We start from the raw sequence: 19,249 nt of genomic DNA, 5'->3' as shown, positions 1-19,249 counted from the left end.
GATTTTGAAATTAAGCGAAAAAATGTAAAAAATAAGAAAATTATTAGCAATTTTTTGCAATTTGTTGTCAAAGTTCATGAAAAAATTGCTTTTTTACCACAACTTGTTTTTAATTTTTTTATAAAAACTGCCTGCGGTTCTTAAGCTTAATTTTAGCAACCAGTTAAAGAACTGGCAAGAATGACACAACTGGCAGATTGCCAGAAAAGAGCCGCAAAAGCTTTGTAGATCTGCAGTCTAAAAAATACAGTAAAAAAGACAGACGAAGTAAAATAATAATTTCATTAAGGCTGAGACATTAATTTTGATTATGAATCTGTATGTTATTGCTGCCTCTAATTACTGCTATTTTTAGCTGTGCGGCTAATAAAAAGACAACAATGGGCAAAACTTGCCAAAAATCTTAAAAGCGGAGATTTTGTTGAAAAACTATCAAAATCGAATTTGCGTAAAACTCCCTTTAATTAGCAGAAACTTTCTAAGCGCTATCAATGCAGTATAAAAACTATAAACCAGTCTAAGGTAACGTCATGGACAACAAAAATTTCAAAACATAGCCGGCAGATTGCCTGAATGGCTGCGTGCCATATAATAGAGATAGAAACAGAGACATCTAAATTGAAAAAAAAATGACGCCGCTTAAAAATCTAGGTAAAAAATATTCACCGATAAATTAATAAAGCTTGTTAAAATTCATCCCGCAGAAGCTTCTTGTTAGGGACCTTTACGGCACATATGAGTTCTTTTGACCTTAAACAAATTCAAAGTAAACTTAAGTTATAAATTGAAAAGTCATTTTATTGAGTGAGTTAAATCACTTGTGTTCAAAATCTAATCAAGCAAAATATTTTTGCTAAAAACAGTGAGAAATGACCTCACGCGCGCAAACGCCGTTAGTGAGAGGAAGAAGTCCATCAGAAAATTTAACTTTTTCGGCTTTGCTGTATAAACAAATGTACAACGAAAAAGAGCTTCAGGCGACGAAACGAAAAACATAGCAGGAACAATTCAAAAAGTTTCGTTGACTAAACAGAAAACTAGTCCTAGAACGGACTATGAATGGATTGGGGAAACCATTTGGAAAAAAATCCGATCCAAAAATCGAAAAAACAGTAAAAATCAAAGTGAAATTGCCGCATGTGAACAACAATCCGCTAGCGAGAGAGCGAAATTTTGTTCAAACCCCCGTTTTCTCACTCTACTTTAAATTTAGAGCAAAAAAATTTCATGCCACAAAACCACTCGCTTTTTCGCTTCACTTCTTTTTTCGGCGTGACCGAAATCACTACTCCAATTTGACACCAAAAATCATGAAAAATGTGAACAGATCTTAAAAGAAAACAGCGCCCCAATACAATTCAAGTTCTTTGAATTGTAAAAACTAAGAGCGCCGCAATATAGCTCCGCTCAGCTTACAGCTTCGCAGCTCTAAAAACATAGCTGGCAGATTGCCAGAAATTAGTCGCAATGGCTTCGTAGATCTGCAGTCTAAAAAACAGTGAAAAAGACGCACCAAAAAAATTTGTCTTTTCATTGAAGGCTGATATGTTTTTTTTGATTAAAAATCTGTACAAATTTTTTGCTGCTTCTTTTAGCTGCTCTATAATAACTTTCATTCAGAGTGACACACACCCATTTGACCTTATCTCTTTGAATTAAAGTAAATAAAACCAATTTCAAATTGAGGAAGTCATTTTTGAGAGTGAGGTAAGTCAAGTGTGACCAAAAATTAAATCACGCGCATGAACAAAAAACTCGCTCCACTAAGAGCAAAAATTGAGATCAAACATGTAATTCAGTTGAAATTGCATGAACGAATGAACAAAAAGTGGCTGTGACGTCATATGGTTGTAACAAAAATCATGAAGACGAAAAAAAACCAAGAGAAGGCCAGGTTAATTGTAACCGCTTCAGCAGAGGATAGCAACCTAGATAAATTCAGTAAATCGACTTTAGATGATGTCGTTGAAGCGTAGTTTAGATCACTACTAACACTTAAAATAAACATAGCTGGCAGATTGCCAGAAAATAGCCGCAATAGATTCGTAGATCGGCAGTTTAAAAAAAAACAGTAAAAAAGACGGACCAAAAAAATTCGTCTTTTCATTGAAGTCTGATCTGTTATATTTTGATCAAAAATCTGAATCAGTTATTGCTGCCTCTATTAGTTGATCTCAAATAACCTTCATTTAGAGTGACACACACCCATTTGACCTTATCTCTTTGAATTAAAGTAAATAAAAGTCAATTTCAAATTGAGGAAGTCATTTTTGAGAGTGAGGTAAGTCAAGTGTGACCAAAAAATGAATCATGGGAATGAACAGAAAGACTCGCTCCACTAAGAACGAAAAATGACGTCACACATGCAATTCAGTTGAAATTGCATGAACGAATGAACAAAAAGTGGCTGTGACGTCATATGGTCGTAACAAAAATCATGACGACGAAATAAAAAAAACATAGCAGGACAAGTCCTGAAACACAATTCAAAGAATTGAATCAAAAGCTAAGAAATATTTTGCTTGACCAGCAGATCAAGTGACAAAAACCCGCCAAAACACTAACGAAATCATCTAAAATACTTGAGAAACTAAAATAATCAAAGAAACTAAACAAAAATATACTCATTGCTAAGACTCTTGAAGCTTTTACCACTAAGGCAAAATTTGATCCCTTTACCTATTTCAAAAATATGTTCAAAATTAAATTCGTTTCTGAAAGCGGTCCAGTATTATCTCTGCAAGACCTGAAAAAAGTTCATTGGCCCTTGAAGATCGATTATTTCCAAAATGACCGAAAATTATTTAAAATTAAATTTTAGTGTAAAATTTAATTAAAAATTTTGCTCAAAATTGCAATATTATTATCTTCAGAATCAGTTCTGTGTATCTAGAGGCTATCCAGTAACCCAAGTCCGAGCCTTAAGAAAATCATTGGCTCAAAGATCGATATGCAATAAATTTTACAAAAAATTTCAGATTTCAAAAAAGTAGAAATTCGTGCTATTAAAATGCTGAAACTATTTAATTGCCCAAAGCAACTTATTGATAACATACTATTAAATTTGCGTGAGGTTATCTGGCTACTGAGGCAAGAAAACCTGAGTGAAAGACAAATGATTTGAAAAAACTTGAAAAAAATGCAACTTTTATCAAAAACATTTAAGAATTCGAAAGGCTAAATTGTTACTAAACCATTGAAACTAACAATTCCATTGAAACTAACAACCATAAAAAACTTTTCATCGGACCGTGGAATAAGTTTTCTGGCACTTGAAAATGGACAAATATCAAGAATTGACAAAAAAAATTTAAAAAAACTTAAAAAAATTGCACACTTTATAAAAATTGCTTAAATTCGAGTCATTAAAATATTGAAAAACAATTCATTGTTACTAGAAACTATGCAGTGCTCTCTTATTAAACCTTAAAGGAGATTATCTCGTCCCTGAAGCTGGAAAAACTCAAAAAAACGAAAATTGCCAAAAATCTTGAAAAAAATTGCAAAAATTAGTATCGTTTTGCGTGTTTGTATTTGTAGTACAAAAACAGAAAGCTCATAAAATGGTCATAACAGGTAATTTCGTCTCGCAAAATGCCTTCATCAACTTTTAAAAACTTTAACCTACGACTAATCAAACCAAAAACTGAAAAAAAATCACAAAAAACATGAAAAATTGCACCATTTTGAGCACAAATCTCCTAAAAATGACCGTTTAACCTTAAATAATGCCATCCCAGCAGCTGCACCACTCTATGCACTTGAAGTACTAGTGAAGGCCACTTTGGGTCACTAATGAAACTTAATGTCTGCTAGGCTTTACCTGTTTATCACGTTTTGAAAGATCAAAGTCATTAAAAATGTGTGAACACATCTTAAAAAAAACACAGCGCCCCAATACAATTCAAATTCTTTGAGTTGTAAAAAAAACAAGAGAAAGCCAATAATAGCCCCAGCTATCGCTGTACGGCTATTAAACAAAAAGAAACGGCTTGAAAGAGCCAGACGGGGACAAAAAAATGCTCACTTAGCAAAAATTTTTTCACACCAACTTTTCTCTCTCTTTTTCAAAAGAAGGCATGAACAAATGAAGCTCTCGCTCTCTCCCTCTTTCTTTCTTTCTTTCTTTCTTTCTTTCTTTCTTTCTTTCTTTCTTTCTTTCTTTCTCTCTCTTCTCCACTTAACGAGTTTGTTCACTGAAACAACTTGTTCAAACCTTATTCACTCCCTGAACTTATCACTCCCCGGTTTTCTTGCTCGCTCACTTATGAAAAACAGAAAATCATAAAGCCTCTTCGAGTCTTTAGAAAACAGCGCTATTATAGCCGGCTGAGAAGCTTGAGGCGGCTATTATAAAACATTATTTTCTCTACCTTTCTCTTCCTCTTTCTCTCTGCAGGTATATTTTTGCATTTGCTTTTTTTTCATAGTCAGCCTTTTCTTCGAAACCATTTGACCTTTGATGAACTAATTATATTTGTTCATAACAGGTTGTAGATCTGTTAGGAGATAGGGAATGAACCGCGGACCAACAGCAGCAGGAATTATAGGTTCTGCTGTCAATAACATACCCGGCAGGTTGCCGGAAAATAGCCGCCGTTGATTCCAATAAGCATGATTGGGATTGAAATAATAGAAGATATTGAAAAAAAAAGATTTTTGTACAAAAACATTTTTTAAGTCCGATTTATTTTGATGGCATTTCGTAGTTGAACATACTCCTATTTCTTAGAGAGAGGCTACAGGGGCTACTATCAATAACAATAAGCATTAGAGATGGTAAATAAGACTTATAGGAACGACATTCAAATAGCGGGCATCTAAAATTGGGCTTTATGGGTTTATCCCGTTTCTATTTCTGACTTCAATTTTTATACTGACTCTGTTCATTTTGAATTGCTTTGCTGAGCAACTGATGTTCAAATTCACTTTTAGCAGAATGAGAGAAGAGAGAAACTAGCCTAGAGAAGTCAAAAAGATTTCACGCAAAATGTTGAAAAGGCGGCAAAATGAGGTAAAGCGAAACATTTTTTTATTCGACGAAGTAAAAAAAAAATAGGAGCGCTATAATAGCCGGCTGAGAAGATGAGGGCGGCTATTAAACAATAATAATTTGCATATAGCTACAGGCCCATTTTTGACCTTTCAATAATTCGGCCAGTTTTTGCACGACCTTGCATAATAACAAACTTCGCACTTGTTTACAACAAAGTTCACAATATCTTCTTTTGTAAAAGTGACCTTTCTGTTCCACAGTTTGATCAGGGTTGCATAAATGACACTAGAATGTACCGCGTGCCTTTGGTAGTATTCAAACCACTGTGTAAATGGGTGAGTTGACCGGGATGCACCAAAATGTCGCCTGGATTCGAGTCAACAACTGAGCAGTTCTGTCGGTAGAAGAAGGTACCCCCACCCTCGAAGTCCACTCCTCTTTGGTTGAGAGCCATGTTCAGTGAGTAAGTAGACATGTCGTTGTGTAGTCCAAGATATGCCTGCTCTTTGGGTTTGTACCGGGCTATGAAAGACTGGCCAGGGTTCTCCTAACAAATTGCAATCTCTGGTTCAAAATCAATGCCAGAGCTGTAATTACATGCACAAAATTTGAAATGATAATAATTGTCTTGCTGTTGCATGCAAATTTTTTGCGCGGTGTCTGAGTATTTAGATTGCCGAAGAACAGCAACCGAGTGATTCGCGTGAGTTTACCGAGTTATGCTCACGTCTGTTTGCATTTTATAGCTCGGCTTATACTATGGTTCTTTGCGGGAATATAAAAAGATTTGAGCTATTAAACATAACCGACTAACGTCGGGCAAATTGCTCTCAAACGACCGGCGAGCGGTTGGCTTCGTCAACAGCTAGCCACGATTTAGTGACCTCAGGGCGCTACCTCTTTATCCCGTTTCTGAATACGAAAGTCAAGAGTCAGACGAAAAATCGGCCAAGCAAAAAATTGCATAAACGACAAACAGGATTAATATATATTTGCTAAAAATTGCTTTCGAGAGCAATTAACAACGGTTTCCCAAAAGTGCTTGTTCGATCGTTTATGATTAAAAAAATTTTCTACTAAAACTCATTGTTAATGAGGATCAGATATGGTGACATTACGCCACATAACAGCAGCTGAAGTGCGGAATCAACAAAAAGAGAGATTGAGAGAGATAAAACGTGAACGAGAAAGACAAGGAAAGGAACCCCACCCGAAAGAGATGGAGGAAGACAGGAATATATTCCATGATTGGATTCGACACTGAACTTCTAGTTTTCTAACAAAAAAAGTGAAAAAGGCAAAATTAAAAAAAAGTTTGCAACTTCGCAATAAAAAAATAAAATCATTTTTTGTCTCGAAAGTTCTGTCACCCATCTCCGAGACATGAAAAGTTTCGTTGGCCAGTAATGGTCGTTAAACTCAGAAAAGGACAAAAAACATGGAAAAAATTTGAAAAAACTTGCAAGTTTTAACAAAATCTTGCTAAAATTCAAAACATTAATATCTTGAGAACCATTTCCTTGTCTCAAGGGACTATCCAGTATCCATGTTTCAAGCCTGAAATAGTTATACTGGCTCAAAGATACATACGCTTGGAACATTAAATTTTTCCAAAAATTTGAGAAGTTTAATTATTATCCAAATATTACTATAACTGGAGTCATTAAAAAGTTGATCACAATCCCATTAACTCTACAAACAATTCAGCAGCTTATTATTAAACTTGGAGAAGGCCCAAGGCCCTTTTTTGCCGGAAAAAAATCAAAAACATGAAAAACTGCAAATATTTTAAAAAATTGCTTAAATTCGTGATATTAAAATCTTGAAGAACATTCCATTACATCAACAAACTATGCAGTAACATATTAACAAACACTAGAGGAAATTCCGGGTTTCTTGAGGCTGGGAAAACCTAAAAAATGACAAAAAATTTCAACAAACTTTATTAAAAATAAACAATAAATAAAAAAAATTGCAAGTTTTATAAAAAAAATTGATAAAATCTGTGATATTAAAAAAAAATTAGTCTATGACCAACAAAAATTATCCAGTACTAATTTTCAAACCCCAATGGAGGCTTTTTTGACTCTTGAGGCTCAAAAAATCTGAAAATTGACTATAAATTTAAAAAAATTGAAAAAAAATTGCAAAAAATATCAAAAATATGATAAATTTTGTGATGTTAAAATCTTGAAAGACATTCCGTTTAATCTCTAAACTATTCAGTAACCTATCTTCAAACCGTAGAGGAAGTTCTTGGCTCCTAAGGCTGAAAAAAACTAAAAATTGACAAAAAATTTAAAGAAACTTGAAAAAAATCAAAAATTTATCCAAAAAATGCGAAAATTTGCGACATTAAAAAGTTGAAAAACTATCCCTTGACCGTTAAAAATTTGTCAGTAACTTATTATCAAACCCCATAGGATGTTTTCTGGCCCCTGGGTCTGGAAAGACCTGAATAAGGAAAAAAATGTCAAAATTTGAAAAAAAATTGCACGTTTTGTTAAAAAATTGATAAAATTCGTGATGTTTAAATGTTGAAACCATTCCATTACCACTAGAAACAATGCAGTAACCTATTATCAATCCGTAGAGGAGGTTCCTTGACACCTAGGGCTGATAAAAAAAAGAAAAGTGTCAAAAATTTTCAGAAAGCTTGAAAAAATTTGCAAAATAGTATAAATTTTCGTTTTTATCAAGCGGCTGTTCGTCAGTAGCTAGTCATGGGAGGGGAGGAGGGGGGGGGGGCTGCACCGGGGGCTGATCTGATTGGGGGCAACACTGGGGTGGGGGCAACAGTGCGGTGGGGGGGGGGGTGGGGGCAATAGGGGGGGGGGGTCAACAGTGGGGGTGTCTTCAACCTCTAAGAACCGCCCTTCAAGTATAAGTCTCCAAAACAGTTTGAGCTGAAACAGAGCTGAAAGGCTCTATGAGCACTTAATGCCTGCTGAGCGCTACCTGTTTATCCCGTTTTTGAGGACGAAAAGTGTCAGACGAAAAATCGGTCAAGCGAATAATCGCATAAAAAAGACCGACAGGACTAATATAATTGCTACAAACTTCGTTTGAGAGCAATTAATAATTAACATCAAATCCAATATCCAATAATTAATTGAAGCAATTGAAACAAAACAGAGCATCGTGGGTTTATCCCGTTCTTTAATTGCTATCGTTTTTATCAAACTCAGAGTCTTTAGTTTATGCTGTCTTGCTAAACAGCAGATTTTTCAACGGAATATTTGCAGAACAATTGAACAATGCAACTACTCAAAAGAAGTAATTAATATCTCGCACAATTACAAAATGGGATGATGGTAACAATTAACAATATTGATTGAAGAAATACAAAACCGCCGGAACAATTTAGCAAATGACGAGAAGAGTAACCTTTAATCAAAAAGTAATCCCTACACTGCCTCGTGCCTATATAAACAAACAATTCCCAGAAAACTGTAACGAAAATTTTTAATTCACCGCAAAAATAGAACTACTACGTTTGAACAAGAGGCCAAAAACGAAAGCGAACATTAGTGCGCAGTTTTTTTGTCGCTTTTCCTACAAAAACATAGCCGGCAGATTGCCGGAATAGCTGCGAAAGAATAGACCTGCGTGCCATATAATAGAGATAGAAGCAGATACAGATCGAAATTGAAAAATAAATCGACGCCGCTCAAAAAACTAGGCTAAAAACATTCAGCGATAAACTGATAAAGCTGGTTAAAATTCATTCCACAGAAGCCTCTTATTAGGGACCTTTACTGCACATATGAGTTCCTTTGACCTTAAAAAAATTCAAATTAAACTTAAGTTTTAAATTGCAAAAGTCATTTTATTGAGTGAGGTAAGTCACGTATGATCAAAATCTAATCACGCAAATAACTTAAAAACTTTCGCTAAAGCGAGTGAGAAATGACGTCACGCGCGCACATGACGTCACGAGAGGAAGAAGTCATTCAGAAAATTTGACTTTTTCAGCTTTGCTGTGTGAACAAATGTAAAAGGAAAAAAGAGCGTCAGACAACGAAACAAAAAACATAGCCGGAAGAATTCCGGAAGCGACTCGAAGTGTCAGAACTTCACTAACAAAACCGTAATTGCAACGGAAGCCCTTACCGTTTGTAATAAACCATTAACTCACTACCTCCACAGGTCTGCTCTAAAAATTGGTGAAACTTAAACCACTGTCATCAAGAAAAACAAAAAGCAGCAAAATTTTATTTTATCGAAAACGTTTGGTAACGTTAAAAAATCCAAAATAATTAAGGTGGTCAAAAAGCTAATAGTCTGAAAAAATTGACAAGGTTATCAATAGCCCTCAAATAAATCATGATTCTAATCTGAAAAAGTTCGTGAAAGCAAACGGCAGATAATAATCTTAGAAACTAAGTTAAATCTTTTCAAAAAAGAAAGCTCAAATTTAAGAATCAGAAAACACCTATAATTACACTTCTAATCACTGCGATTAAGACAAAAAACAAAACTCACCTGTTCTTTCTTGTACATCAGCTAGACAACATGATTTCATACAAAATCAAAAATAAATTTGATCATAGAAAAGACATAAGCAGCAGAATATTCCCAGGCAAAAAATCGTTTTAATTATCACCAAGGCCGGGAGAATGCTATAGCAATTAGTAATAAGTGGAAATTTTGGAAAAAGTTTGCTATCAAACTCGCGGTACTGCCTTATGTTGAATAAAATCAATTGCAAACCAAAGAAATGACGAAAATCTAAGAAAAAGCTGAAATCATTCATTTTTGACAACTGAAAAAATCAATATACCCAAAATAAATGTAGGTACCAGGACAAAGCTAGAATGATACTATTTAGAATGTAAATATGGGCACAATGTAAGGAACACCGTAAAATAAGACATTCTTGATTTTTGAAAGTTGAAAATCAATTTAAAAAATTCAAGAAAAACGAATACAATTCCTTGTTCAGCATTCAAGACATAGAAAAGATAATTAGTCATCCGATACAAAAATCTATCCTCCTGAAGAAAACAAAAAATAGGAAAAAGCAGAATTCATAAACAGGAAACATTGAAACATTTTGCAAAAAAATGATCAAAGAACTTTTAAGTTAAGACTGCATTTATGCAAAATTTTCAACTGTTTTTTCAAAACTTAACGCCAAAAATTGATTGATTTTTTATTGAACTGAAATTAAAGTCCCTCATGTTGCACAAAAAACGATTTCTAGCAATTACAACCAAAATACAAACGAAAAACAGACGAAAATTGGAAAAAAACTACCAAAATCGGATTAGCATATGTACAATTTTGAAACAAAAATTACATCGAGGTAGAAAGAGGCGTTGAGTATACGAATTATCAAAGAGAAGTTGCCATATTAACTGATTTTTGACAAAAAGACGGTTAAAAGATCCAAAAATGAAAAAATTAGTATTAAAAAAGCCAAAAATTAACTAAAAAATCAAGAATTATGTGCCAATTTGTAACTTGAAAAGCATTTTCAGGCTCTGCAAAACACTTTGGTATCAGTTTCCGAGGTTGGCATTTCAATATAGTATCGAATAAAACTTATTTCTACAAGAAACCAAATTAAAGCAAAAAAATTGGGCCACTTAGACGAAAAAACGGCTAAAAACGGTCATCTATATGTGCAATTCAGTCAAAGACTACTTTTCAAAGTCAAAAAGTCATTCCTTAAACGCAGTCCATGATCAAAAAACTTCTCTCGCTCAGAAAAAATTAGTTCACACAGCAATTTTACTCACCTTCGCTTTTAGGTTAAAACAGCGTCTGAACAAATAATACTTCCGGTAAAAAAAAACCTAAAGAAAACCAATACGTCGTAAAATAACCAAGAGCACCGCAATATAGCTACGCTCAGCTTACAGCTTCGCAGCTATATTAAGACAATTCACGCAGCGAAATCAGTGTCTTTTTGCTCAAGAATTGCTTTAAAAAATAAGGTCTAAGCGATTGTTTAAGACAATACGCCGCAGATGCTTCTCTTCGAGTAGCAACAATAAGAGGAGAATAATAGTAACATGCATATTATAGACGATAGGCCTAATGATTGACGAGGCCTACTGAAAACCATACAACTAACTAGACGCAAAAGCGTTGTCGTCTAAGTACCTTTTCAATGATTGGTCAGTTTGTCGGCCATTAGATGCAGGTGGGCCATTAGATGGCATGTTTTATGAAAAGTGATTTTATTTGCTATATTATGTTATGAAACGTAAAACGATGAATTCGGATGAATTTTTCTCGACAGATGAGGACTCCAATTAATTGTAACCGCTTCAGCAGGGAGTTAGAATCCTGGACAAATTCAGTAAATCGCCTTTAAATGATGTCGTTGAAGCGTAGTTTAGATCACTACTAAGACTTAAAATAAAACATAACCGGCAGATTGCCGGAAAATAGCCACCGTTGATTCCCAGAGCTCTATTGGGATTGAAAGAATTGAAAACATCAACAAAAATTGATTTTTGTGAAAAAAAAACATTTTTAAGTGCGATTTATTTTGATGTCATTTTTTAATTGAACATACTCCTGCCGCTCAGTGAGAGGCTACAGGGTCTAGTATCAATACCAATAAGCATTATAGATAGTAACTAAAACTTCAAGATAACGCGGATTAGTAGTCATTTGGGTTTTTGGTCGTCCATCTTAGGCGAGAAAATTGATAACGCACATGGATATTCCAGAATGAAATTTTCTCTGTTCATCAAGGGAGCTTCAAATGATATCTTATGAGGTTATTTTATTTCACTTTAAGCACTAATAAAATTCTAAATGACAAAAATCATATAATGTTTGGCCCACTTTTATTTTGATTCTTTGTAGCGTACAGCCCCTTGTTGAGTTTAAATGTTGACAGTTGTGATTGAAAGAGAAATTTCATTTACAAAACAAAAAAAGTCACTCAAAAAGTCGAAACGATCAAGCAAAAAATTACTATTAAAGCATAGCCAATAGAATACCGGAAACAACTCTTGAAGATTCGTGCAATAAAAGATCAACTAAACTTACCTATTCCAGAAACCTGTCTATTTAAGATAAACCTACCTATTTCAGAAACCTACCTATTTTAGATAAACCTACCTGTTTCAGAAATATCAAAAAAGCATTATATAGTTAGAAACAATAAGTTTTTAGTTGGGAAAGGGGCTAGGTTTGGGGGAGGGAACGTAGGTAGGTGGCGGTACGGGTGTTGGGTAGGAGGTGGCGGTTTAGGTAGGTGTAGGTGTGTGTATGTGGGGGGTGGTAAGGTGAAGTGTATGGTTGTTAGGGGAGGTAGGAAGGTGTACATGGGGTAAAGGTAAGTTTGATCGTGGGGTTAGTTATAGGGAGTACGAGGGACTTTTATAGGGTTAAAAATTCCCGAAAGGATCTTTTCACCTAGAATGTTGCCAGCAGTTCAGAATTATTGAACGTTACAATCTAAACTACTGTTAAATTTCAATGTTCGAAAACAGAACTCATTTTCAAAAAACATAACCGACTACTTCGAACGAATTGCTCTCAAACGACTGGCGAGAGTGAGAGGTTGGACTCGACAGTCGCTAGGTATGGTTTAGGGAGGCTAGCTTTACTTTGGTAAAGTTAGCTTCAGCTTTAGCTAGCTATAGCTTTAGCTTAATTGCCGTGCTGGGGGTGAATTGGGGTAGGGGTCAAACTCTAAGAAGCTCCTTTCACACCATAAATTTATGTCTCCAAGGCAGTTTAGTTGACCCCTAAACTTAGAATGCAGCTTTAGTTGACCCCTAAAGCTGCATACTTAGAATTAAGAAAGAAGAGTCTCTAAGAGTCGTTAAGGCCCTTCGGGTGCTACCTGTTTATTCCGTGTTTTGAGGACGAGAAGTCAAATGGGCCAGTCGAAAAATCGGTGAAGCGAAAAAATTGCACAAAATACACCACAGGATTAATATAATTGCTGCAAATTTTAGTTAAGAGCAATTAAACAGAGTTAAACGTTCAAAGTTCAACTCATGACACAGGTCAAAGTTCAACTCATGACACACTTTCTTCAGCTAAAAAAAATGTTTATTACCAATCCTCCTCTTCGAGTCCTAAAAAGATCAACATGTTTACTATAATTGCTTCAAACTTCGTTCGTGAGCAAATAAAAGGGCTGTATTTGTGTGTGTGATGGTGAGCTTGAGTTTATATATGTACAACTAACGGTAGTGACATAGAAGTCGAACTGGGGGTAGATGACTTCGAGTAGAGGGAAGAGGAGGTGGTGGACTGCTTGAAGCCAGGGCTCGAACAGACCCACCTGTTCAAACTGGATGTCTACCGTGGGGTGCGTTTCCTCAACCAAACTGCCACTCCTGTTCACCTGTGACCCAATAAATATAAAACACAGTTCTATGCAGTTAACGAATACCTTAAGTAAGTTTTCAATTTTGATGCAACCCTATTTGAGAGGTCGACTGATGAAAAGACAGAGGTCAACCAATGTTGCGCATGAAAAGACCCTGGTCGACCGATATTGGTTATGAAAAGATTTTGTCGACTTTAATGGTCACAGCCAACCATGATTTGACCGATATTGTTCGGGGTTGAACATGGGTTTATGGAACGTATGGGATTGACCAAGACTACGTGAGCACATAAGCTAACACTAAAGATTGTTGGCTGCAAAAATTTACTCCAAGATCGCTTTAATAACACAGAAAAATCATAAATTTGTCTAATCTGAAACAAAAGAGGGATTTATTCGCAATTCCACTTGTACATACCTTGTTCAGCATTGACAGGTCTGAGAAAAAAGATTTCTCTTGGGTTATTCATTTTTTTATTAATGACAGTTGAGCTGACCTCTACAGAGAAGTCGTATCCACCTGGACCCCAGAGGCCGGACTGGTCACAGAAATCAATTACTTCTTGTGTGAATAATCTGTTGAATGTGGGGATCCGGAAAACCTCTGGACATGGTTGGTCAAACTGGGCTATGGAAGTGTACTTGAGCAACTTGTAGTACTCTGAACGAACGTATTTTCTCCTCCAAGACTGCAAAAATAAGTGACGTAATCACATGCATCAATCAGACAATTTAACGTGGGCTTCCCATATTAAGTCCTTGTCTTACAGAATCATAATGAGATTATTTTTGATTTACATGCAAGGATCCTACTGGGAAATAAGATATGATTTGTATGACATCAAATACGATACAAGTAGGATTACAGGTGAAGTTTAACCCGGGATAAATCAAAGGCCTAGTCTGATTATCAAATGCAAACAAGTTTGAGTCCCCCCTCATATGGTTTGCTCTGTTTCGGATTGCCCTCCCCCTCTGATTGCTCTGTTTCGTTATCTAAAGTTGCTATTCGTATCTTAATACCTTTGGATTTCAAATAATGAACGTGGAATTGATATACTCATCATTATATGATTTTAGGGATAAATAAAAGCGTATCTTTTCAATTTGTGCCCCCCCAGCGTAGTGGATGCATTTTATTGGCATCCCCCAGACGCACGTGCTGTAATTTTAAATAATGATTTACTATGCAATGACAGGTGCTCTGTAACTGGGGGTGCATAACGTACGGGGGGGGCAAACAAAAAAAATTGGATCTATTCTGTTCCCCCCCCCCCCCCCAGTGTGTTTTTTATCACCCCCAGTTACAAATTATAAGTTGTTATATAGCACGTTACTATGTAAGAAAATAGCACGTGCGCCTGGGGGTCATAAAAAATTTATGCTAACTAAGCTGGGGGGGGGGGCGAAACAGAATAGATCCAAAAAATCCTTAAAAACTCCTTACAAATTTAATTAACCAAAGAAACGTGAAAAGTAACTCCAAAATTTTGGAAGCGAAGTTGAGAAAAATGGGTAACTATGAGACTTTTTACTGCACATCATGAGTAGCAATATGCTCTTACGATACACCGGTACAGTACTGGGCCGCCGATATAGAATTGGGATACAACGTTTCAGTACTGAAATACTATGGGACTAAGATCCGGATAGTTACGTGCTATAAAACAGCCAGCAGATTGCTGGAAAATACCCGTTGTTGACGCGCTTGATGCACATCCGGATTGAAACAGAAAAAGAAAAAGCAGAGAAAAATTGACTCAATTTTTTTCAGTGTCAAAAAGTGTTCTACTTTGGCGTGCAGTTTCAGTTAGATTCTAAAACTATACTTAATTCAGCTTCTAAACTGAAAACTAATAAGCTTAATACCAATATCAGCTAGCAAACACTCTAATGAACTTTGACAACCTAATTCTCAATGACTCAATGAACGGGCTTTATCGGTTTATCCCGTCTCTTTGGATTTTGATATTTTTGACTTTGACAGTATTCACCACATTGCGTAATTAAATGCTTGAAAGGATTTAAAATCATGAAAATTGTAAATTATGTAAAACGAAAAACGTGATCAAAAAGTAAAGCGAAACAAAAAACATAGCAGGACAATGAGTGAATTGGGAAAACCATTTCTAAAACAAATCAGGTAAAAAACCAAAAAAACCCCAGAAAATCAAAGTCAAAATGCCGCTAGCGAGAACAAAAAACCTTTAGCGAGAAATGTAATTTTGATTCTAACGAAAAAACTAGGCCGATAATCAACTATGAATCGATTTGGAAAAAAATCCGATCCAAAAAATTTAAAAAACAGTAAAAACCAAAGTGAAATTGCCGCATGTGAATAAAAAATTAAGCAAAAAAGCGAATTTTTGTTCAAACACCGTTTTCTCTCTCTACTTTAAAATTAGAGTTAAACTATTTCACGCCACAAAATCACTCGCATTAACAAAACATAAATTTATATTCGGGGCATAAAAAGGGGAGGTGGGGTAAAAAGAATAGATCAAATTGGCAAACCGAAGTGCAAGCGCTACAAAAGCTATCAACATTGTATCTAGCGCGAGGCGCGTATTATATATCGGAGTGCTAAATAAACTACAAGGAAAATAACATCAAGGAACAATTATACCAAAACAAAATGAGTTAAGACTTTGCCAAGACAAGCGAAATGCGATCTTTTCCGTTTGTTCCCCCGCCCACATATTGTTTCCACCCTCAGACCCACGTGCAACATTTTTACTTATTGATTTACTATGTAGTGACATGCGTCATGCGTGCGTTCTGTCACTGCGGGAGCATAACATAGTGGGGGGATATAAAGGAAAAAAAATCACATGTGAAAATGGTTCCCGAGTCGTAAATCAACTTAAATCCACGTTTTGAAAAAATTTCATGACGTGTCACCTTTTCAAATTTTCTGTGGTAAATTCACAAGGGAAAAGAAACTGGGAAAAGTTTGGGCTGAAATCAGTTTCTCAATGTAAAAATAGTAAAAACCTTAGTATGTTTGCCTGTGAACACAAAAAAATATTTCTTGTGGCTATTGAGGTGCTAGGAATATTGGCCGACAGGGCGTTTAGCCGACAAGGAAAAAATGAGAAATTTAGCCGACAGTTTTATCATAATTGGTCATAAATTTTACTTCAATTGGTCATAAAAGTCTCATTGGTCCATAAATCAGTAGTTCGGTTGTGATAGATTCATATCAAGTCCCACGGGCCGCTGAGGCATGGCCATGGCCCGCGAGGCATGGCCAGATGCGTTAAAATACGGTCCGACCACGGATAGACCTTCGTTAATAACACTAGTTGATGAAAAAATTGCGTTATATTCCGCTCACGAAAGTGTTTTAAATTGGCCAATCGCAGCTTCAGAATAAGTTTTATTGCTCATTTTACTTAAATTGTCGGTTAAATTTCTCATTTTTTGGTTGTCGGCTAAACGCCCTGTCTGCCAATACGGCGGCCAACGGCTATTGAAGTTCAGCTATTCTATCGGATGGGAGCTGTAATGGGTGGGCGACAGGGCGTTTAGCCGACCACAAAAAATAATAAAGTTAGCCGACAACTTAAGTTAAATGAGCAATAAGAATAATTCTGAAGCTGCGATTGGCCACTAAGAAATAGTATTTCGTAATCGGGACAAAATATACGACGGTCTTTATTAGCTGGTGTAAAAAAGGGGCGTGGTTACACCCCCTCCAGGGGGAGGTGTGTGCGGCCATGGAGACGCCGCGTGGAGCGCCACCCGACCACACAACAATGATAATGGTCAAACAACTGATTTATCTACCAATTAAATTTTTTGATTAATTATGATAAACTTTAGCATTTTTCCTTGTCAGCTAAATTTTCCTGTCGGCCAATTTTTTCAAGTATTTGTTAACGATAAGTATAATCTAATCAATGAACGTGCTCCTATCGATGCCTTCTTAACTTACCGATGGTGACGTGTAGATCAATTTCAGTTCAGAGTAGGGGTCATCTGGGTCATAGTGGTCCAGGGTCAGCTGGTGACCAAATTCTTCGTAAGTGATGGAGGCCACATATATGTTCTAGGGCGAAAGCAGGACTTTGTGGAAACTTCCGAAGGTCAGAGTTGCGGAGTTTATATGTAAACGGTAAGAGGATTAATTGATGCCGCGACGTTCCAGATTGCCGGAAAATAGCCGTCAATGACCGCACTGACTGGGGTTGGGATTGCAACAGTCAGAGAAAAACAAAGCGGTTGCCTATTTTTTTCTAAGTGTCAAAAAATGTTTTCGAAGGCTGTCAGTTTCAATAGATTCGATAAACATGGTAAATTCAGCCTCTAATTTCGAGGACAATAAGCCTTATACGAATACCAATCAGAAAACTTTATGAACTTTGATAACTTAATGAACTTATTGTTTAAACGTCCAGTCTTAGTGACTCGGCTTTAGTGGTTATCACGTTTATTTAAATTTTGCTTTTTGCCGTTGACCGCATTTGAAAACATTTTCTGCTAAATCGAAACACTCTGTTGTACATAATAATTTTATTTGGTGCAGTAAAATTATTATACGAAGTAATTATTTAATGTTATACCTTATCTTGAAGGCCGTATCAAAAAGTCATTTTAAGTTCAGTATCTACCACTTTTAATTCACATATTATTTCTGTTGCCCGAATTCCCGCCCTGGGAATTATGTGTTCACATTTAGTTATGACTTCTGAATTGCTAACTGTTATAGCTTTCCATTCTCTCAGTTTCGCACCCCGAGTACAGTTGCCCAATTTAACTTATTTCTTGTCAGTCGTATTTAATATCTGAGTAAAATACACAAGTGTCAGATAGGCGATTCGCTAAGCGAACCCAGGAACAAAACTTTGTTAAGTGCACTCGCCGCACAAGTACACTCAACAAAAATTCTAATAGTGATTCGCATTGCAAAATCAAGTACACAATATTGATTGTGTACGACATGGCGCAGTCAGCAACGCAAAAACGAACCCCACTCGGCATAGAGCCTTTCTGGGAAAAACCGAGTGCAGACCTTCCGTTGAAGTGGGAGAAATGGCAGATGCAGGAAAAACTGGCTCTTCTTGCGAAGGAAAACATTGCATTAGACGTTTTGCTTGAACCAAATCCCGAAAATGTTCAACTACCGTTAGAACCGATTTACGAGAAAACAATAACAAGTTCCTCAGCCCAATCGGAACAAGAACGACTAGCAAGAAATGCGCAATTAAAAATGAACTGGGAAAATCGATGTCAGAAACAGATGGAGATTGGGATCATGTGTGGAGACAAGCCATGGACACAGGCAGACCGCAAGACACCATCAATACCATATCTCAGTTTGGGTACCAAAGGAAGACGCATCATATGTAGCAGAAACCCTTATCTTAAGATGGACATACTGACAACGGTGGAGCTTTTGGAATATTATGGAATCTACGTTCGTTTGTCAGCGAAACATTACCTTTGATAGGTACATGCTCCTCAGTACTAAACAGTCGAAGGGAGAATCTATCGAACATTTTTTTGACTAATTGATAGAATTGTCCGAGAATTGCGATCTTGGAAATCAGGAAAATACACTGATCAGAGATCTGTTTATTGCAAATATGCAAGATCCCGAAATTCAAAGAGAATTACTTCGAGAAATTCTCGAACCGCCCCAAGCTTTAATTTTGGCCGTAAACATGGAACTCGGACAACGGAATCAGTTACAAATTTCGAACACACAGTCCACATCGCGTGTCAATGCTATAATTCCACAACGGCTTTTCGCCAATCAATTCAACGGCCAAATACCTCAACTTCTAATCGACAGTCGAATCAACTATGCCGTAATTGTGGCCTGACTTGGTCAGCAAATCACAAGGATTAATGTTTTGCGAAAAGCAAGACGTGCAGTAATTGTGGTTTACAGAATCATTTTTCTCGGGTATGCCGTAAGCCGAAGTCTTTATTCACTACGC

At 36.2% G+C, this 19,249-nt stretch overlaps 1 protein-coding gene across 2 annotated transcripts in view; it reads right to left on the bottom strand.

Moving 5' to 3' along the window:
• Positions 1-5,086: 5,086 nt before the first annotated feature.
• The window catches only part of LOC142335442 (procollagen-lysine,2-oxoglutarate 5-dioxygenase 1-like), a 95,337-nt gene continuing 81,174 nt past the window's right edge, over positions 5,087-19,249 (bottom strand). For both annotated transcript variants that reach the window (XM_075383934.1, XM_075383935.1), the window contains exons 13-16: positions 17,242-17,355; positions 13,802-13,993; positions 13,161-13,319; positions 5,087-5,543 (exon numbers count right to left, since the gene is read on the bottom strand). In XM_075383934.1, coding sequence (XP_075240049.1) covers positions 5,262-5,543; positions 13,161-13,319; positions 13,802-13,993; positions 17,242-17,355 — 747 coding nt within the window. In that variant the 3' untranslated portion in view covers positions 5,087-5,261. The remainder of the gene's footprint in view (positions 5,544-13,160; positions 13,320-13,801; positions 13,994-17,241; positions 17,356-19,249) is intronic.

This window comes from Convolutriloba macropyga, chromosome 2 (assembly GCF_964194025.1).
Source record: "Convolutriloba macropyga chromosome 2, txConMacr16.3, whole genome shotgun sequence".
In the NCBI taxonomy this organism is placed as follows: domain Eukaryota; kingdom Metazoa; phylum Xenacoelomorpha; order Acoela; family Convolutidae; genus Convolutriloba; species Convolutriloba macropyga.
Note: the sequence above shows the minus strand (reverse complement) of the source record. Positions and strands in the feature narration are given on the sequence as shown.